The sequence below is a fragment of the Miniopterus schreibersii genome, assembly GCF_964146895.1.
Source record: "Miniopterus schreibersii genome assembly, chromosome: 18".
In the NCBI taxonomy this organism is placed as follows: domain Eukaryota; kingdom Metazoa; phylum Chordata; class Mammalia; order Chiroptera; family Miniopteridae; genus Miniopterus; species Miniopterus schreibersii.
Genome location: NC_138121.1, coordinates 8,078,887 through 8,101,343, shown reverse-complemented (window position 1 = coordinate 8,101,343; position 22,457 = coordinate 8,078,887). Strand labels below are relative to the sequence as shown.

The 22,457-nt window shown below is 46.6% G+C and overlaps 1 protein-coding gene across 4 annotated transcripts in view; it reads left to right on the top strand.

Moving 5' to 3' along the window:
- The first annotated feature begins 141 nt into the window (after window positions 1-141).
- Window positions 142-22,457, top strand: part of SAMD4B (sterile alpha motif domain containing 4B) — a 36,788-nt gene continuing 14,472 nt past the window's right edge. Inside the window, exons 1-2 of one of the 4 annotated variants that reach the window (XM_081119338.1) lie at window positions 142-246; window positions 14,034-14,436. In XM_081119338.1, the coding sequence (XP_080975464.1) occupies window positions 14,241-14,436 (196 nt within the window). In that variant the 5' untranslated portion in view covers window positions 142-246; window positions 14,034-14,240. Of the gene's footprint in view, window positions 247-736; window positions 864-9,625; window positions 9,644-14,033; window positions 14,437-22,457 lie in introns of those variants that run through there. The other 3 variants (XM_081119336.1, XM_081119337.1, XM_081119339.1) reach the window with 3 other exon arrangements.

Sequence of the window (22,457 nt, the reverse complement as noted above, 5' to 3'; positions counted from 1 at the left end):
CTACACCCCCACTGCATTTCCTGAGTTACTCTCAGTCACCTGAGAGCCTCCTGAGCGAGGACCCCGGCTCTGCTAGCTCACCCCGGGCAAGGGAAGTCTGTAGAATGAACGAACAAATTACAATAGCCGGAGCAACAACTCCCTTTTATTGACGGCTTCCTTTGTGCCCAGCGCTTTACATGCATCGTCAGAGAGGGGTGTGCAGAGAAAGCGGAGCCTCCAGAAGTCCGACCGCCAACCTGGAAGGTGGGGAGCACGGCTGGGCCAAGGCCTTAGGCCAGGCGTGCAGACGGGCCGGGAGCGAGCCTTGGACGCCAAAATCAGGAATTGTGACTTAGTGCGAGGCGGCTTAGGTAGACCTGCACGGGACTGCCCCCTGCGGGCCGGGAGGCCCAATGCCGGGCTCAGCCGGGCTCGTTGCCCGTGGCAACGCCGCGCGCGCCCCGCCCCTTCCCCGCCCGTCGGGCCGCCTGACCGTCAGCCCCCCAAGCGACCAATCCCACGGAGCAAGGGGCGGGCCTCCGGGGCCTCGTCCAGCCCCCGTCGCTCCCCTCGCCGCCAGGACCCAGCCTTCCTCCGCGCTCGCCGCCCGCCCTTCTCACTGCCCTCGCCGCCCGTTGGCGGGTGCGCGGCTCGTCACCGCGGCATCTGCTAATGCCGGCGCGCGGCTGTTCCGCCGGGGCGGGGCCAGGGGCGGTGACGCACGGCGCGGTGACGCAGCGCGACGGCGGCGGTGGTGGCGGCGGCGGTGGTCGGTGCGGGAGGAGGGAGGGGAGCTCGCGGGCTGGAGAGGGGGCGACGGCGGTGGCGGTGGCCTGAGGAGGCCCGAGCGGCGGCGGCGGCGGCGGCGGCCGAGGCGGTGAGTCGCGGGCAGGGTCGGGCGGCCCCGGGGCAGCGGCGGGTCGGGGCGCGCGGGGCTCACCTCAGGGCGTCCCAGGCCGCGCGGGCGGCCCCGCCCCCTCAGGGACCCCGAGCCGCGGGTGGCGGCGGGCGCGGAGCGCGGGCCTGAAGGGTCCTGACCCCCGAGAGGAGCCCCCACCCCACCCTCCGAATAGCTCTCACAGGCCGCCTCGGAAGCTTTCCTCCCAGAGAGAGCCCCCTCACATCCTCAGATCGACCGCGCACGTCTACCTCAGACACCTTGGAGGGCGGTCCCCGGCGACCTCAGAGACCCCCTGACACTCCCATCCCAGCCCCCCTCCGACGGTCCCAGGTCTTCCCGGGAGCCCACCCCTTCCATTCCCACAGGCTTCGCCAAAGACTGCCCTAGGTCTTGGAAATCGGCCTCAGAGAACCCTGCTCTGGCCCCAAATCCCCATTCTCCTCCTCTTTCCAGAAATATTCCCCGAGGCCACTCCTCGGATATTCCGGCAATATGTGTCAGATGTCTTCTCCCTGCAAAACCCTAAAAACCTCCTTTCAGAGTCTCCTTCAGATCCCCTCCAGACCCGGACATCCCCGAAATCTTCCCCAGAGACCGACTTCACAGAGCCTCACAGTCTCCCCAGACTTCCCTGTCACATCCCAGGAATTTTCCCTCCCACCTACCTCCATCCCAGAAATGGCCTGTGAGATTTTCCACTCAGAGCCCCAAGTCTCAGAACTCCAGCCCCCCAAATCCTTTTGAATGACCCAGATGTGCTCTGAAAAGCTTCCTCAGAGAGTCTCTGAAACCTATGGAGAAAGAACCCTTCTTCCACGTTCCAAAAACTTCTTCCAAAACCTCTTTTGTGTCTCCCAAATCTTTCCCAGTAACCCACACCAAATATTCCAAAAATTGCTTCTGAATTGCAAAAATTTCCTTTGTATTTTCTCTCTATAACCGCCCCCCCTCCTAGACCTACTTTTAGGTGAACTTTCTCACATCCTCAAAACCACTGTAAACCCTAAGACCCTCTTCAGGACCCCTCTGAGGTACAGTTTTCCAAGATCTCACATCTTCTCAGAGACCCCTGAAAACCCCTTGAGCTCTCCTGAGATGTGCCCTTGAAATCCCTCCCATTGACCTTTCAAACACCCCCCAGAGCCCCTTGAGAGATCTCCTGCCTCTAAGACTTTTCTTAGAGGTTTTTCTCCCTGAATTCTCCCTTACAGTTTCGCTCAAATCCTCTAGAACCCCTCACTGTCAGTCTTCCTTCAAAATAACACTCTGAGCTCCTGCTCTTAGGAAGTCCCAGAATTCTTTCTGAAAAACCCTCTTCTCTGACATTCCGACATTCCCCTCAGAGGACCCACCTTCCCCATATACCCTTTTGAGGACTTTACTCAGAGGTTTTGCCTTATCTGAGCTCTCTGAGTTGTTCCTAAAAAGATCTCTGTCATCTTGCCTAGTACATCTAAAATCTCTTTCAGAAGACCACACCTCCCCAGAGACCCTTTAGAGAATTTTCTCCAAAATTGCACTTTATCAACAACCCAGCCCTCCAGCACTTCATGAGATTTCCTCAGAACTCTCCCTCAGATTCTCCTTCTGACACCCCCAAGAAACCTTATTCAGGACCGTATCAGATTCACCTCTGTTAGAACCCATGTTTACACCATCTCCATTTTCTTTCTTCTGAAATCAACTTAGAGGTCCTTTGCAGACCTGAGCCTCTTTCCCCCATAATCCCTTCATAGGCCCCAACATCCTCCAGACAACCCTCCCAAGAGGTTCCATGTCCCCTTTCAATAAAAAGTTTCTCAAAAGACACTCAGCCCTTGAAATCCCAGTCCTCAGACATCTTCTCTGAGACTCTTTTTCTTAGGTTCCACCCTCATAGACTCCTTCCTCCCTTCAAAGGTCGAGAGACCCTAACACCATCCCTAGAGACTACTTGAGGACTATGTCTATTTTTCTTTGAGAAGCCTTCACCTTCCTTTCCCCTTTGAGGACCTCCTCGCTAAAGAATCTCTTTCCCTATGGTAGGGGGCCTCAGAGTGTGGTCCTTTGACCAGTAGCATCTGCATTACCTGGGAACTTGTTAGAAATGCAAATTCTTGGGTCTTATTCCAGACCTACTGAATCAGGAAACCTGGGAGTCAGGCCCAGCAGCCTGTTTTTAGGAACCCTCCTGGTGATTCTGATGCATGCTCAAGTTTGACAACCACTGCCTTCTAGAAGGATTTCCCTTTCCCCACAGAAAGCCCCTAGAAGATGCCTCAGTGTATGCCTCTGTGCCCTACTGCCTACTCCCATTTTCCTGGGAGTACCCTATGTGAAGTACCCACCCTCCAGAAAGACCCTTACTCTCCTCAAAAGGCTTCTAGCTTCTCCACCTTCTGAGCAATTACTTCAGATTCTACTTTTAAATGGTTCCCTTTCAGATCTTCCTTAGCACTTTCTCCTCCTGGCTTCCCCTCCACCCCTCCGCAGTCTTTGGTGTTTCTGCTTCAAATTGCTATCTACTCAAACACACATGTCCATCTCTTCTCATATACTCATCTGTCCTCCACATAGACACCCTCCCCTTAAGGCACCTTCAAGTCTTCATTCTCTGTGTCTTACTGCCCAGAGCCCTTCATTGTGCTTCTTAGAGCATCACTCACCTTCTTCCTTGTACACTCACTCAGCCCTTCACTCACACTCACTCACCCTCACAGGACTGGGGGTTTGGAAAATACTGGGGATATGTCTTGTTCCTCTCTGAATCCCACAGTGTAGGATCTGCCCTCTGTAAGTGATTGGGAATCATTAGAGCATGGCTAGAAATCTCTGAGTTTCTCAGATATCACTCCTCATTCAGATTCATTATACCTTCCTGCACCCTCCTCCCCTCTTCCCTCCTCTCTTCTCTCCACCTAGCCCCTTTTGCGTCTCCCCTAAGGAGAGGCTGTCTGCCTCAACTGCTCCTGTCTGTGGGACTTCTCTTTGTGCTTCCTCCTGATTCCAAGCTACCCCAAGTCCTGTTCCTGGTGACCTACTTCACCCCATCCTGCTTGGCTCCTCAGCCCTCCACAGGGCTCTCAACTTTCTCTAAGGGATTCTGTTTCTCTCTAGGGTCAAGAAAAGGAAACAGAGATCACAGGGTAAACATTGGGGCCTGCCTTCAGGGAGCTCCCAGTACACTAAAGAGGTTGGGCAGGTACACAGGGCAGAACATGAGGTACAAATTATATGTTGTGGAAATTCAACAGTGAGAGATTGCTTCTCTACCTTTTGGCTAAGATCAAGTGAAATTCAGCAGTGAGAGAAGGAGCACTTTATCTGGAAATACTTCATAGAGAAGGTGATATTTGGGCTGGGTGATGTTCATAGGAGTTGGGACAATGATGACTAGCCTTCCTGAGAGAGGAAACAGCTTATGCAATGGGTCAAAGACAAGAAAGTGTCCTCATCTCTCACCCATGACATCTCTTCTCTTCCCCTAAAGGACAGAGATGAAAGAAAAGAGATTTCTTACATCTGCGTTGTATTTGCCAGCTGCACTTTAGTGACCCAAAAAGTAATATTAATAATTACTGTTTATTGAGTTATTATCTGCCAGTCACTGTTTAAGTGTTTTACATGTATTGTCTCATCTCATATTCACAGGACCTATGAGGTAGGTAAACTACAATTATCCTCATTTTATAAAGAATGAAATTGAGAACAAGTGGCACAAATAGAAGCTCTCTGGCCCCTGTATGTCCTAAAATCATAGTGTCTGGAGTCAAGGAGTTGGATTTTCTATTCTGATAGGGTTGAGAGTAGTGGGGCACTGTAGTGTAGCGGTTAAGTATGCAGACTTTGGAGCCGGGCAGGATTTGCATCCCATATCATCACTTACCAGTTTTGTGACCTAGGACAAGTTACTTTATTTCCCTGGTCCTCAGTTTTTACAGTTAAAAAATGAAGGTAATGCCCTAGTCATTTTGGCTCAGTGGTTAGAGCATTGGCCCTTGGACTGAAGGGTCGCAGGTTCGATTCCTGTTCAAGGTCACATACCTTTGTTGCACGCTCCATCCCCGGCCCTGATTGGGGTGCATGCGGGAGGCAACCAGTTGATGTGTCTCTCTCACATCAGTGTTTCTGTCTCGCTCTTCCTTCCGCTCTCTCTGAAAAGCAATGGAAAAAATGGAAAAATATCCTTGGGTGAAGATTTAAAAAAAAAAAAGGTAATGATATCCTACTTCATAGAATTATTATAAGCATTAAGTAGGTTAATACATATAAAGTATTTAGAACAATGCCCTGCACATAAGCTCTCAGTGTTAGCAAAAAAGACAAAAAGGAAAAACAAAACAAACAAAAATATCAGCCAGGACTCTAAAGACATAAGTGGCAAAATCTTAGCTCAAACTAGTTTAGTCAAAAAGAGAATTAATTGATTCATGTTACCAAAAAGTCCAGAGATAGGATGGCTTCAGAACTAGCTGCATCCAGGAGTTTAAACAATCCAGTAATCTCTCCCCACTTCTCCACTGACTTGGCTTTAGTTTCAACAGATTTATGGTGAAAAAGATGGCCCTCAGCAACCCAAGGCTTAAATCCTACATCTTTAGCAGTCTCAGTAGAAAGAGAACTCTTTCCTGGGAACCCTTAGTTTGAAAAGTTCCTTCTCTGAATAAATGTGAGATGATGACAGATCCTTAGAGACATGTTTTGGGCTCTTTACCCTGGAACTCTTTCGCTTGCTGAGCCAGATAAGACTGATTCCATTCCATGACCTTTCTGGGCATTGATGATAATCCCCCTCCTCACTGTTCCCCTAGCCCCAGTCTATGTTTGTTTGGATCCAGAGAGAGTTTATGGCCAGTCTGACCCAACGAGACTTTCCTTTGGGATCTCACTGGGAAAGACAGCAACGAGATGAAATGACTGGCTTGGTTTAGTGGTAGCCTCGAGGCAGAGGAATCCAGGATTACTGGTGTTCAGTTCCCTACAACAGCTTTGGGTTTCCAGGGCCCACAACTTTGGAAGAGAGTTAAGTAGTGAGTTGAGTTTTATTTGTTTTGGGTAAATTTGTTGAATAGAGTCTGGTTGAGGGCAAGTCACAGAACAGCAGTGTATAGATTATGCAAGTCAAATGTCTCTAGTAATTAAACAATTTATGGAGATACTTTTCTAGGTACTGGAGTTATAGCAGTGAATGAAAATGTCAAAGTCTTGGATCTCATGGATCTTAATTTTTTTTTTTTTTAACATATCTTTATTGATTTCAGAGAGAGGAAAGGAGGAGGAGAGAGATAGAAACATCAATGATGAGAGAGTCATTGATTGGCTGCCTAGCCCGCAACCCGGGCATGTGCCCTGACCGGGAATCGAACCCCGATCTCCTGGATCCTAGGTTGATGCTCAACCGATGAACCATGCCCGGCCGGGCTGGATCTTATATTCTGATAGGGGAGAGAATATAAACAAATAAAAGAAATCAGATAGTGATATGTGCTGTGAAGGAATTAAAACATTACTGTGAAAGAGAGGGTGAGGATTGCCACTGTATACAAGATGGTCAAAATTGGCCTCTTTGAGGAGTTGACAGTTGAGCCTGATAGCCTGAAAGATGAGAAAGCACCAGTTGTGGACGATCTGGTAGTGGGGCATCCTAACCCAAGCATTGTTACATGTGGGGAAAGAATTGCTGCAAGGCTGGGAAAATTTTCATGGGTATTTATAGAGGATCTGTTCCAGGTGCTATGCTAGAAATTAAAAATGTAGCAGTGAAGAATACAGCCACAGTATTCCCTTCCCTTGTGGGTCTTACAGTCTACGCATTTTTGGAAGAGATGTGGCCTTTGAAGAAATACCTTTTGATGATGATGTCAGACCAAAAACTTCTTCCTACTGGGGAGATGAAGAAGTTTGGGGCACACAGAAACCCAGATCTGATGAGAAGGAACCAGCCATGTGATTATCTGGGGAAGAGCATTTCAGGTAGAGGGGTCAGCAAGTACAGAAGCCTTGAGATGTGGTCAAGGAATAACAAGGAGATAAGTGTGGCTGGAGCATAAGTGAGGCAAAAGGAGGAGGAGGGTTGAAGAGGTTGGCAGAGGCCAAGTAAGAGGATTGGGAAGCTATTAGGAGATTTTTAAAGCAAGACAGTGACATGATCTGATTTTTTTCTTTATAGAAAGTTCACTGATTTCTGCAAGGAAAACGAGCAAAAATGGAGGCAGGAGGCAGTACATTTGTCTAGATGAGAAAGAATGGTGACTTGAATATAGTGATGGTAGTAAAAATGAAGAGAAGCAGATATATTTTGGGTATAGAGAAAACAGGTCTTGGTGAGGCATTAGAGAAAGAGGAATCCAGCATGATGATAACTCTATGAGAGTACGCCTCACAACTCTATGAGAATAGTTACTATTATTAAGTACATTTTACATATGAGAAAACAGGTACAGCAAGGTGAATTTATTTGCCCAAATTAAGGAAGATGGTAAGTGGTAGGGTTTTATTTCCAACCCAGGCAGTCTGGTCCTAGAGCCACTTGAGTTTGGGGGGGGAGGGAGGAAGGAAGGAGGGCATGTTTAACTGACATTAAGAAAAAAGAATTATTGCCCTGTCCGGGTAGCTCAGTTGGTTAGAGCATTGTCCCAAAACACCAAGGTTGCGGGTTTGATCACCGGTCAGGGCACATACAGGATTTAACCAATGAATGCATAGTAAGTAGAAGAACAAACCGATGTTTCTCTCTCTCTCTCTAAAATCAATAAATAAAGTGCCTCTGTTTAAATAATAATCAAATCATGATGACGATCTTATGGAAGAGGAAGGAATCAAAGATGACTCAGGATATACTGAGTTTTCCACATAGGGGTGATAGTTCAGTCTACAGGAGTTAATTACATTCCCACGTGAGAGGATACACGTATGGAGAAGGAAAAGAAAGTCAGAGATAGAATTTTAGAGGGAAGGGGGGGTAGATTTAGGTGTGGGAGGAGTAAAAGAGACAGAAATACACTGGGGAGAGGCAGGGGTTGGGGTGGGACACCGGCTTCTCTAAGGGTTTCCCAGGCTGTGTTATCTTCCAAAGGCCCTGCGTGGCTTCTCATCTCTCCCTTCCACCCTTCCTCAGGACCATTCACACAAAAGCCTCATTCTTAGCTGAGGCAATAGTATACACGTTTTTTGTACGTATTTCAGGAGTTTCTGAAAATCCTGGTTGTTTTTATAAGGGAGAAGTTGGGCTCCTTCGGCTTCTGGCGTTTTCCTGTTTTCAGGTCAGGATAGTGAGTTAACCTTAGGTAACTAGCCTATTACGTTGTTCATGAAGTGCAAGTTACTCAAAGGCCCAGGTGGGTGCTGTAGAAGGGCTAGGAATGGGTAGGAAGGCTACTAGGAGCCTCTTATTTATCCAGAGATATTGACATGAAATGGTGTACCCTTCAGCCCAACTTTTCTAGGCAGTGGAAAGGAACTTACAGGAGACTAGCATAATTCTCAGGAACAGCCAAGAGTTCCAAAGCCAGGCTGTCTGGCCTTGAAAATCTCAGCTTAGCTGTGTGCAGTGTTGGATAAGTGACTTAACCTGTGCATCAGTTTTTCCATCTGTAAATGTGGACATTATATACATATATATCAGATAGATATAGAATATATATAGTTCTGGATCAGATGAGCTCTTCCATGGAAAGCTGTTAGCACAAAGTCTGGGACCTGATACTTGATGTATAGTGTATGAAGATATGCTAAGCATAGTGCTAGGTACTTTTATATACATTGTTTCATTTCATTCTTACAACAATCTTCACTGAGGAAGAAACTGAGTTACTTGTCAAAGGTCAACAGCAAGTAAGTATCAGCAGGAGAGCCCAGGTTTCATCCTGGTCTGACAGACTCCACAGTGCTGCTCTGAATGTGGAGAGATGACTTCCAGAGGTGCCTGTCTGTGGGCCACTTCTCACTCTTTGGGACCAAGGAAGGAGCCCTAGTGGGCACTTTTTCCTGGAACCTTTAGCCAGTTTCTGGCTCTGTTTCCAACTCTCCAGGGTTGGTAGGTGCTTCCCAAGAAGTTACTTGGTTCCTTAGAGACCAAATATGGCAGCAATGTTGGGCTTTTTGAGAGACTCTGCTATAGTTGTTTTACTCTCATGTCTTTCCTTAAAGGCAGGGAGTCATTTTTGGTGACATGAAGACAGAGACCAGAGCAGTGATGAATTGTTCGGTATGGGAGCAGTCAAGACTTTTTCAGCTTTGAGTGATAGAAACCCAACTCAAACTGGCCTCAGCCAAAAAGAAATTTTTTGATCCGTGTAACTGAAAAATGTGGGGTTGTGGGGCTTTAGGCCTGCTGTGTCCAGGTCTTCAAATGTGAACAGGTCTCCCTTTTTCTCCCCTAATTTCTTGACTCTGCCTTCATCTTTGTTGGCTTCATTCTAAGGTAGGCTCTCACTGTGAGGTAGCAGAAGGTGGCAACCAGTAACATCAGGAGATGTTGTGTAATCTGAGCAACCTTAACTGAAAACTTGTTTTCCCCAGGAGTTCCAGCAAAAGTTCAGGGAGAATCCTTGTCCAGACTTTACTCCATGTCTACTCCTGGATCCAAAAAAGACAGTTAATTCTCCAAAGGGAAATTATGGGGCTGGTACTAGAAGACAGGAATGGATATTTGGCAAACAAATCCACCAAAATCCATCTCAGTAAGATGCCTTGGAATAGTCAGTGCTGATGCCTCTTTCCCAGCCCACCTCACCAGCTAGATCTTCCTTTCTCACTGCTGCCAAGCACCTAGGATATGGGGTAACTGACCCTTTCACTGAAGAAGCCATCCAGTCCTTTCCAGTCGTCATCCAGACCAAACACCCAGCACTTTCTGTCCAGAACATAGGAACCCTTCCTTTAGGGCTGATATCTATTTATTTATTTTTTAAATACGTTTTTATTGATTTCAGAGAGAGGAAGGGAGGAAGAGATACAGAAACATCAATGCCTCCTGCACGTCCCCTCCTGGGGAACGAGCCCACAGCCCAGTCATGTGTCCTGACTGGGAATCTAACCATGACCTCCCGGTTCATAGTTTGACACTCAACCACTTAGCCACACAGGCCAGGCTATTTATTGTTTTAACAGTACATTTCTTTTTTTATCTTTATTGATTTCAGAGAGAGGAGGGGAGGGGGGGAGAGAGAGGAACATCAGTGATGAGAGAGTCATCACTGATCGGCTGCCTCCTGCACGCCCCCAACTGGGGATCAAGCCTGCAACCCGGGCATGCCCCCTAACCTGGAATTGAACCACAATCTCCTGGATCCTAGGTCGATGCTCAACTGCTGAATCACGCCCTGCCAGGCAGCAGTATATTCTTAAAACTGACTGTTAACCTAAAGCTCCAGTGTTTATTGAGAACTGTCCGACCCATTCTTGGACACTAGATCCTCTCCATCAGTTATGTTTCCTGAACAGCGGGGTGGCTTGAAGGTGTGAACCAGAGAGGCCCGAGGGAGGGATGGTTATCAGACTTTCCCTGTGTGTGTCCATTTAATCAAAGGACCACAGGCCACAGTCTGTGTTTGTTCTATATGGTTGCTATTTTAATATGAGTTAATTTCCAACATTTAAAAATAGGGGAATTTTATTCAAAATTCCAGGTTTTTGGCTTCCCTTTAAAAAAAAAAAAAAGTAAGACCTAACAATACTAGACCCACATTTCCCCATGGCACCAGTTAATTAGAGCTAAATTGTGACTTCTCCCTTTAGACATGATATGTGCTTTTCAGCTCACCGTAGAGTTCACCAGCCTGCTGTTTAAACCTGGCCTTGTAAAGCATCATGTTTGAGACCCCTCTCTGTCCCAAGGCTTTGCTTCTAGTGTTTGACTTGGGGAAAGAAACTGGATTAATGTTCAGTCAACAGTTTATTTGGGGGACACAGTGCTGTTGCTTAGGAAAAGTAACCCAACAAAAGAGTTTGTGGAAAAGAATGTGCACAACTTTGATCTGTTTGTAGTTTGGTCTTTGCAGTAAATGTTGTTGGCATATCAAACCTCCGGTCACAAATGTTCCTTCTGAAATAGTAACATGTCCTTCTATCTTACAAGTTGCCACCCAGTGAAGGAATCCCTCCCACTCCCAAGGGATGTTCATTCAGCCTCCGCTTGACCACTTCCAGCAGCCCGAGAGCTTATTACCTCCTCACGTGGCAGCCAGTTCCATTCTTGGACAGATAACATTATTTTAAAATGTTTCCTTATATTGAGGCAGCTGCTGTCTCGTTGGGACTAAAAGCCACAAAATGCTGGAGCAGGAAAGGGAAACTGATTTTTTCCAGCTCGTGAGCTACCACTCATCCATTCTGCATCCAGGGCAAACATTGATAATCAATCACAGTACTCTTCCTTACTGAGCCACAAAGTAGAATGTACCCTTAAAACTTTTAAAAATCAAATTCCTCTAAAATTTACAGAAGTAATGTTCACTTGTAACTAGTGAAATAGTAAAAAGTTATGTTGAGAATGTTAATAATTTCTCCTTTCCAATGTAACCAGTTGAAGAGCCTTAGGGTCTATCCTTTATACATTTCTGTATACACACATATACATATGTGTACATATATTCAGATATAAGATATATAATGGTTTTTGTATATGGTGTTTTTTTTCTTTTTACAAAATGACATCACATTTGTACTGTGCAGCTTATGGACATCCCTCCAGTAAGTACAGAACAAACACTATATAGAGATAACGATTTTTTGGTATTCTGCTATCAGGATCAAGCATGTTTTTAATAGCTACATAATATCCCATTCTTTGAGGTGTGCCCCAATTTATTAATCATTCTCCATTGCTTCATTGCTTCAGGATCCTTCTCACCACAGTGCTTCAGGCAGCCACTACTTGAGTTAGCCTGAGAAATAAAACCCATTTGTCATGTGTGATCCAGTCTAGCTTATTTCACACATTCTAGAGAAGAGAAGCAGACAAGCTAAAAAATCAGAGCGAATCTGTGGCTAGGGCAAGACTAGAACTGAATTTTCTTGACTTTCAACATTTCCTGTATCCCGTGTTGCCTCTCACTTAGAAATGTCTACCTAGGTTCTTCTCTGGAGTAAATCAATCAATCTAATTCCTCTTCTCTGTACTACCCTTTCAGATGTTTGAAGTCAGTTATATAGTTGCTCCTGAGTCTTCTCTTTATCAGGAGAAATTTCCTCAATGCCTTCAAATTTTTCTCATGATTTTCAAATCCCTTTACCATCCTATGGGCCATTCCTTCTATCTACTCCCCCAGGACTGTAGAAATCCCAAGTGTGTCTTCTATACTCACGTTTTTTATTCATTCATTCGCGAACATATATAGTAGCACCTTCTATGTGCCAGTCATTGTTCTGGGTTCTGAGTGATGATGGTATAGCTTGTATTTTGGTGGGAAGAGAAAAACAAAGTATTTGAAGGTGCTGAATTATATAGAAATGAAATTCTGTTAACATAATAGAGTGAGAGCTAGACTCCTTAGATTGTCAGGGAAGATCTCTGAGGAAGTGACATCGAGCTGCGACCTAAGTCACAAATAGGAGCCAGCCATAGATAGGTCTAGGGGAAGAGGATTCCAGTAAACAGGAAAGAATTTGGTACAAGATGAAGTTGGAGAGACCACAGGAATCCTGCTGGGTCCTGTAGGACAAGATAAGTTCAGGTTTAGTGTAGATTTTATTTAAGTGCAGTCGGAAGTCACTGGAGAATTTTAAGCCAGGGAGGCAACATTCGATTTCCCTTTTAAAAAGATTTCTGGAGACCTATTTAACTTGGAGCACAGTTTCATTTTCCTCCACACTTGTTTCTTATATCCAAAGGGATTGATAGCCAGACCAGTTTGCTCTCTTCAGTTGTCGCACAGAGGATTGGTGAGGTTAGTCACAGCCATTGTCAGGTGCACTTCACAGCCCTCCTCAACAGGAACATGGAAGTTCAAGGAGATGGCAATAGCTCCCTAAGACCTGAGCACAGCAGGTTCAGTGGATCTTTGTATGGAACTCTCAGTCCCCTTGGCAGCCAGACGAGAATGGAGCCAAATGTGGTTTGGGGATGGAGCCAAGGCACTGGTTGCAAGAAAGACAGGAAGTGTGAGTGGGGACCTGGAGCTGGAGACACTTAAAAAAAGGTTTCAGAGTAATATCCAGAAACCAGTCACCTGAAGAATAGGCCTGTTGTCTGCCCAGTTGACACAGCTCCTCTGCAGTTCCTTCCTAAGAGGAATTTGGACACTTTCTTGCTTGGCAGTTTTTTACTTTTGATGTGTCCCCCTTGTCCTCAGGTTGACATCCTCTTTTAGGTGTCTAGATGACAACGTCGGATCTCTGGGAGCCAAAGGGACTTGCCAACCCAGAGGACTTGGGTCAAGATTAGTCTTAAGGGGAACAAAGAAGAGGGCTGGGAGCGATTCACCTCAGAGTAGAGATAGATGGGATCTTAGACACCAGAGCTTCACCTTTTCTAGAGTGAGAGAGCTAGATTGGAGGAGGCGAAATCCCCCCAGCCTGTTTAAGATCTCTGAAAAGGCCTCTGTCCACTCCCTTACCCTTAGGCACCCAGATGATTACTGATCAGGTATCTATCCACATACCTGAAATTTCCACTGGGGTCACTACCTCACCACCTCCCCACATCCTAGTTTTGTGGGTCTTAACTTGAAATAATATAAAGAATTCATATGGTCCTTTTAGCAGGTGAGCACTCACTTTGTCCAGTTCTCGGAGGAGGTTGCCAGAGACCAACAAGGTCAGGGCATGTGCTTGGGGTCATATGCCTGCTTAGTCAAGTCGCTTGGGGCCAGGTCTCCATTAATTCAGATCTTTTCCTATAATGTGCATCCTCTCCTATTTCCCACTTCGGGGAAATTTACCAACTCACTCTCTGCTTTAAATCCACATCCTTTGGTCCTATGACAGCCAGGCCTGAGGGATAGCATCTTTTCCTTAGACTAGGGTAGGTATCTTGAGTCCCAATAAAGCCTTTTCTCTAGATCTGGAGATTGGAAGGAAAGTTTATTTAGTATCTGGTATTGGCTTCACTTTCAGGAGCTCCACAGAGTGGATACCCTGAAAGAGGAAGGCATGAAGCCTCCTTACCCCCTCAGCACCAGGTCAGTTCCAGCCCCTTCATTCTATCTAACCCCCTTGCTTCCTTTTCCAGGAGCCTGGAGAGGTGTGGCTGGACCAAGACCTCCCCCGATGTGAGCAGGTTTCCTCTTCCCCCCACCACCTATTGCCACCACGCCAGGGAACGTCCTCAAGCCCTGGCCTTCAGGGAAGAGGTAACAGGAGCCCAGAGCCGAGACCATGTGACGGCGCTGGCCCTCGCCACCGCCGTCCCCCCCACCCTGGCCCCAGGCCTGGCACCATGATGTTCCGAGACCAGGTGGGCATCCTCGCTGGCTGGTTCAAGGGCTGGAATGAGTGTGAGCAGACAGTGGCCCTGCTGTCACTTCTGAAGCGGGTCACTCGCACCCAGGCCCGCTTCCTGCAGCTCTGCCTAGAGCACTCCTTGGCGGACTGCAATGACATCCACCTGCTGGAGTCGGAGGCCAACAGTGCTGGTGAGTCTCCACCCCCAGAGATGGGAGCAGGAGGGAGAGCTGGAACAGGAATAGATGTCAGATGGCTGAGGAGGCCTACCCAACAATGGTGCTAAGAAATGTGCATTCTAGACTTGGTGGGTGGGGAGTCCCTAACCTCCCAAGTTATCATCATGGCTTTCCTGGGGCTTTGTTGCTAACTATCCTCAGGCATGGAATGGGGACTCCTGCAGGAGGGAAGTGCAAACTGGAAACTGCCCATAGCAAAGGAAGGATCACGTAGGATGGCTTGTCTGGGAGGCTGAAAGGAACAGACTAAAGTCATTACCTATGAAAGGGGGATTGAAGGAGAGCATTAATTCATTTTTCAAGCTCCAGGACATCAGAGCTAGGAAGGATTTTAGAACTCTTCCAAATTTACAAGTCGTCTTATACTGTCCTTAATCCCTGAGAGATAAGTTGGACTTACAGCATAAACAGCTTTGAGAATTTTGAGTGTTGAGTTTCCTTAACACTCAGTAGAGAGGTGTTCTGTGTCCCGTGAGGTTGGCATTGGGATGAATAAGCCAGATTTCTCTAGAACCTCTCCCTAGGGCCCTGGGCATAAACAGGAGTCAGGCCAGAGAACCATCTCAAGAGACTCTACTGAAGCCATTCTGGCCTTCTGGGTCCCCACAGGCCTGGATGGAGACCAGTTGTCCTTGATGACAGGTGGAAGAGATGGAAGCCAGAGAAGAGGTCAAGCCGTGTGCACCTGAAAGCTAGCTGGAGAGAGGGACCCCATGTAATGTTTCTAGACCCTTCCCACCTTCTTCTGCATAATAATAGATCACACTGAGCCTTTATAGCACGCCAAGTCCTGGCTTTACTTGTATAGTAACATCGAAAACAGTGTTCCTTGGTGGTTCTAGAGTTAGACTGTCTAGGTTTAAGGCTCAGTTCTGTCACTTGCTATATTTAACCTTTCTGAGCCTTGGTTTCCTCATCTTTAAACTCAAGTTGATATTTGTGCTTACCTTCTAGGGTGGTTGTGAGCTCTGAGACTAGTGCATGTCATGTAGTAAACACTCAGTAAATGTCAATTACTGTTTTTATTATCAGTAACTCATTTAGTCCTCACCTCAACCCCATGAGCTAGATACTGTCATTATCCCCATTGTGTAGGTGAAGAAATCAGCATGGGCTTCTAAGGATTGGGATTTGGGGAGCCACAGAGCTGCCTGGCTTCCCTGATCTCCCCAAGCCTACCTGTCTTAGACACAGTCACCAGTATTTTACCCAGTTTTTAGGTACAAGTCACAGAAGCACCATGGTTGTAGGAGAAGATGGTTTCTCAGGCCAGGAGTCACACCAGCTTAAGTCCCAGTATGGTGGACAGTGAGCAGCAATAACCCAGCTTGGCTGCAGCAGGCTCAGAGCTCAGCCATTTGATACCCTCTCCCCCTCCCCAGCAGGAAGGACTTCCCTCTGCTCTGGGACCAGGAGCAGGAGTTCCATGGTTGTAGTATGGCTCTGCACCCAGAGTGAGGGTTGCTTTGTGGCAGGCCAGTGTCTTACACAACTTTGTCACATATCCCCACCACCCCATCTTGAGCAGACAATTGGATGAGCTCTGGATGCCAGTCTTGGCTATATATCAGAGTCGCCATATGCTATTGCTATTTATTGGAGCATTTTTAGTAGTTGCTTTTGTTTTCAAAACTTGTGGTAAGATCAAACCATATGAAAGGTAAAAAGTGAATTTTCCCTTCCAGACTTCCATGTTCCCAATTAGTGTGTATTTTGTGAGATATTCTGTGCATGTATGAACACAGCCATATTCACCCTCCAGCTTTTTCAATGTTTTGATTGTTTTAACACATAGGACACTGTGCATATTAACCAGTTTGCCTTTTTTCACTTAACAATATAACTTGAAGATCATTCCATGTTTAGTACATACATGTATACCTCATTATTATTAATGGCAGCTTAGTAGTAAGAATAGGTAATGTTTATAGAACCCTGTCTGTATATCAAGCAGTGCATTACCTTTATTACTCATTTAACCCTTCCAATAGCTCTGTGAGGTAGGTCTCACTATTTCCTCATTTTACAGATGAGGAGACTGAGATCTGGAAAGGTTTAGTGATTTGCCCAGAGTCATACTCATCAGAGGTGGAGCTAGAATTTGACTTTAGAGTTCTTGCTGCTGACCAGTAGACTGTACCACACACTGTGTTCAGCATTACTCTTATAAACAGTGCTGTAATGAATACCCTTTAAGCATCTGTAGGATAAATTCCTAGAATTCTGTGGGACTGCTAAGTTTGAAGTTATGCGCATTTATAGTATTTGTTATTACCACATTGCCCTTGAAGGACATGGTACCCTTTATACAAAAAACCCGAGGCCCATCCAAGATAGTTTGCATTGGTATGTTGGATGTAATGCCTACATAGTGTTGAGAATTGCTGTGGAATGCATTGACTAATGATTGAATATATGAATCAAGGTTTTTACCCTGAGTTCCATGTCAGATGTTGAGAATATAACAAGCTGATACTTAGATGAATGGAGAAGTAGGGAAAATTTAGAATGAGAAAAGAGGAAAGGCCATGGTATGTTCCAGAGTTCAGGAAGCCTGCCAGATTAGAGCAAAGCACAACTAGAGAGAAATTCAGTAGAGTCTTGGATGCCTCTTTCCTAAGAGGTAAATTTTGTAGGGCCTTGAATGCCTCTTTCCTGATAGATATGGGGGCTTCAAGACTAAGGAGGTCTGTGTCTCCTGACTCACTCCCACACTGAAATAGAACAGCCACCCTGCCTTATTTGTGAAGGAAGGAGCTACTTCCTAAGCTTGGGGGCCTGCCTTGTGAAAGAATCTGTGTGCATCCTCTGTTATTCCTTCTCTGTTCATATGGCCTTCCCATTCCCTTGTGTTTCCCAAATTTGTATCATTGGCAGAACCACCTGGTGGGGGAAGATGTGACTGTTAAAATTCAGATTCCTGGGCCCTTTACCCAGACACACTAACTTAGAATCCTGGGGGGATGGGCCTGGGAATGAGTACCCAGGTTCTTCTGCTGACCAGGCAGTTTGAACAATGAAGCCCTACTAGATGATTCATTTGGTGTGGGATAAATGAGAATAGGAATCAGAACACCCAGGAGTTCCACATCCAGCTCTGCCACTAAAACCTCTTGAGACCTGGGCCAGCTCCACCCCTCTTGGGCCCGAGGCTCCACATCTGTACTCTCCCAGTACCTTCTGGATTCTTAAAGAATGGGCCAAAGAAGGCAGAGTTACGGCCGTGCATACTACTTTGGAGGCCCAGTACATTCTTCTAAAGCAATAGTTCTAAATATTTTATGAGATGGATCCCTCAGTGAATCTGTCCTTCCTCCCCACCAAGATGCACACCCACTCCACAAACCAATTCTTGAGTTCAGTCAGTCCACCAATGCCCTGCCTACTACAGGGTCTGAAGTTCTTGAACTTTTCAGATCCCTTCAGGCCAGGAGGGCTAAAGAGTGAGGCAGATCCTCTGCCATTTTCTGGGTTTGTGCTCCATGTCTTACCCACCCAACCCTGCTACTTCTTCCAGTACTCCCAGGGAGACTCTGGGTTCAGGTTTCGGTTTGGATCATCTCCTCATAAAGGGTGGGGAATGCAGAAGACTTGATCTGGGTGTGTGGATCCTAACTCTGGCTTCATGTCAGAATCACTCAGGCTCTTTATTAAATGAACCTGAGGTCTGGGTCTTATTCCAGAGATTCTGATGTTTTTTAAGCTCCCTAGTTGACTCTCATGTGCATTCAGCAGAGAACCACTTGTCTTGATGCTGACCCTGATTCTGGGTGGGCCCAGAAAGGTGGTGAAGGTACTGTTGCGTGACCTGTGGGGAGTTGGGGCTGTGGAAGACTGCTCTGGTCTGGGCTGTCGCTTCCTCTCAAGCAAGTGGGAAGTCCCTCAGGCCAGGCAGCCAGCATTGGTTTCAGGGAAGCAGAATCTGAACAGACAAGGAGAGGCCCCAGGTTTCCCTTTTGTCATCCCTGTTCCTTCTCCCAGTGCTATCTTCCCTGCCTATTTGGAGTTATAACAGTAATCCTGTCTCTCTTTTCCCCTGTTGCTTACTTGGACCAGAAGGGTGGGGCCAGAGAAGCTGAAATTCCCTTCCTTCCCTGGTCCTATAGCTTCCTGGGTCACATTTCCTGCATTTCTTTCTTCCTGTCCTCTGAGTCATCATCCTCATACTCAGCAGGTTTAAGCCCCTCCCTCTCTGGCTCACTGAATCTGGGTGGGGAAACTGAGGTCAGAAGGGGGCCATGGCTGAGTGAGTCACTAGAGCTCAACTCTCATGCCTCCACCCTCCCCTTTAAAGCTCTACTGACAGAGTTCATCAAACAAAAATGTGAGCCCCCAGCCTCCCCCATGTTTGTGTGAGTTGGAGTAAGACAGAGAAGGGCATGTTTGGAGCCAAACCCCAGCCCCTCTAACTAGTGCCTGAGGCTACCACAATTGTTGCAACAGCCAGCACATAAAAATGGGTTTGCTCTTATGGCAAACTCCAAGATATATTTGGCTCCTGTGATTTGCCAGGACCCAGGGTCATGACCTACTTAACTCTGGTCACCTGGCCAAGAAGTGCATTCATGTGCAGTCTACCTCGTCTTCTCCATGCCTGTGGAGTCCAGGTTGACAGCTTAGTGAGAAGCAGCAATTGGCATCATGGCATTCCTTAGCCCCATCCCCATCCACCCACTTCCAGAATTTCATCATTGCATGCCAGAGTTGTGTATATTTTGGTAAATAACTGCGTGAAATTCCCCACCCCTGTTGGGAATCTTAAGGGGGAGGCTCAGATGTGCCCTCCTTTATGAATTGCTCCCCTCAGCCCCAAAACAGCATGGTCTCTAGATCTTCAACCAGGAACAGTAATAACAGTTAAAATGCATGGAGCACTTTACACATGTTAGATGCTGTACACAGTTATTTCATTGACTTTTACCACAATCCTGTGGTGAAGGGGCTTTTAGTACCCCATATTGTACAGAAAAGGAGACCAAGGCTCAGAGAGGTTAAAGGACTGGCCTATGATTATGTTGACCAAGGTCATGGAGACAGAGCTGGATTTTTCAAATCCATGCAAGTTTGCCTGTTGAACTTGTGCTCTTACTCAGTATACTCTGCTAGGACACAAGACAGGGTAACCTGAGGTCAGGGGACCCTAGAGAGGACACATTATACACACATAGACAGCACTACCGTCCAAGGGACCATCTGGGTTCAATTGTGCAGGTATTCATTGGGTCCCTGCTATGCCTCAACTCTGAGCCAGACTTTTCTGATCTGGGCAGAAAACTAGAAGTTCTATCCCCACCCCTCATCTGCAGCCCCAGCTGGGCTCACCCCAAGGGGCCTGAGGCTGCGCAAATTCCTTGGACCAGTTCCAGTGCTCACTGATGCTTCCCAGTCATGGGAGGCCCGTCCTCCCCAACACACCACTGCACAGACACATGAACACACATTTCCCTAGGGTCAGCCTCCATTTGTCCATAACCACTCTCCCTTTTCTCCACAGTAGAACAAGGTCTTTCATTGAGCCCAACCCTTGGGGCTGTTCTGTCACGTCCCCTGGCAGTACCAGAGGAGAATCTGTGTCCCTTAGCCTTGGGGTCCTGGCAGTACCCTGGGGTGGGGGAGGGACTAGACAAGGCTTCTCTCTGTCCCAGAGGCTTCTGGCTACCCTGAAGGCCTAAACAGCAGTGATTGAGAACATCAGGATAGGGCTGAAAGGGTAGGCTGACCCTGCTGGGGAAGGGAGGAAAACAATCTTTGAGTCACATACTGACCGCTTACTATGGACAGACTCTGTCAGGTGCTTTGCATGCATCATCTTTTTTTTTTTTTTTTTGATATATCTTTATTGATTTCAAAGAGGAAGAAAGAGGGGGAGAGAGAAAGAAACATCAGTGATGAGAGAGTCATTGATCGGCTGCCTCCTCCAGGCCCCTGACTGGGGACTGAGCCCACAACCCAGGCATGGGGACTGTGCCCTGACTGGGAATTGAACCAGGATCTCCTGGATCCTAGATTGATGCTCAACTGCTGAGCCATGCCTGGCTGGGCCATGCATTGTCTTCTTAAATCCTCTCCAATCCCTCTTTTACAGAGGAAGCATATTGCCCTTGCAATTGGGTGACACAGCTGGGAAAACTCAGGGACTAAGTCAGGGAAATGGAGTATTAGGGAGTTCCTTCCCATGTGATCCAGTGCCAGATGGAGGTAGGAAGGCAGGAAAGGTGAAGGCTTCCTAAAGTCAGGAAGGCCTGTCTGACCTTGGGAAGATGTTTAGATATGAAGATGACCTAAGAGACAGCTTTGTGGTCATGGGAACTTGTTCAAGAGAAGAGACAGATGGAGAGGATGAGGTTTCCTAGCTTTGAGTGGCAGGTCCTGAAGGGAATCTGGAAACCCAGGGACAGGGAAAAAGAAAGAGAGACCTGGTGTTGGAGAGATAGTAGAGGGTTATGGGTAAAGTTTCTTCCAATTCTGGAGGCAGACGACCCTGGGTTTAGATCTTGGCTCTCACTTAGGAGAAGTGACTTCACCTTTCAAAGTCCATTTCCTCGTCTTCAAGATGGGAATGCTAGAACAGGGTTGGGGATGCGAATGAAAACAACTATGTTCTTAGCATAGTGTCTGATGCATAGTAAATGCTCAGTTATTGTATACTACAGTAGTCCCCTCCATCTGTGGTTTTGTGTTCCATGGTTTCCATTACAGTCAAACATGGCCCAAAAATATTCAATGGAAAATTCCAGAAATCATTAAGTTTTAAATTGTGTGCCATTCTGAGTACCGTGAAGAACTCTCACACGGTCCCTCTCCATCTCACCTGGGATGTGAATCATCCCTTTTTCCAGCATATCTGAGTTGTGCCTACCCCATTAGACACTTAGTGGTCATCCTGGTTATCAGATTGGTTGTCAGATATTTTGAGAGAGAGAAAGACCACATTCACATAACTTTCATTGCAGTATATTATAATTTTTCTGTTATTAGTTATTATTGCTAATCTTGTACTGCATCTAATTTATAAATTAAACTTTATCATAGATATTTATGTATGGGGAAAAAGTAGTATATATAGGGTTCCGTTACTATCTGTGGTTTCAGGCATCAACTGGGGGTTTTAGAACGTAATTCCCATGGATAAGGTGGGGGACTACTGTATTACTATTCTATTTTGATCAGTAATGTGGACATAGCATGAATTGATAACTGAATAAATGGATGAATCCATGGGCACTTCAACAGGGGTTCTCTAGAAAGCTTGGAGCAGAGAGGCCCAGGCCAAGAAAACGTGCAGTTATACATATGGCCAGGAGTTGGGAGTTGTGTGTAAGTCATTTTTGCAGAGCTACAAATTTAAGCAGAATCAGAAGTTTATGTGAATCCTTAGGCCATAGATTTTCAAGCAGGTCATTAAAAGAAAAAGAGGTGCAAAAGGGTTTTTATGCAAAGCTCCCAGTGGCCAGGTGCCAGCCTGTAGTGTAGGCAGAGGAGACCAGAGGCCCTTGGAACCTTAAGCCCTAAGGAAGTTGTATTGAACCACCTTCAGATGCATGGCTCACTTGAAATCCAGATGCCTAGAATTCTGGGACTCACCTTATATATACATGCTTATTCCCAGTCTCTATTTCCTGGGCTTGGAGTTGGCTTGTGCCCACTGGGTATTTGAAGGGAAGGAACCATGGTAAGATATAATAACTGATGCTAGAAATAGCAGGTAAATGTTTACTGAGGACTTACTGTGTGCTCTGGTCTCACTTAATTCATAGCAGCTGTATCAGGTAGGAATGATTCTGAGTTCCACTTTACAGATAGAGAAAGTAGAGCTCAGTGAAGTGATTGCATTTTCCTAGAGTTCCATGGTCATTAAGTGGGAGAGAAGGGACCTAAGCCATGTCTCTGCCTTTACTTCTTCATCATTCACCCCCTAGAGCCCTAGCTCTGTCGGTTAGAGCCAACTCCTTTGCTCCTTTCCAGGACCTAAC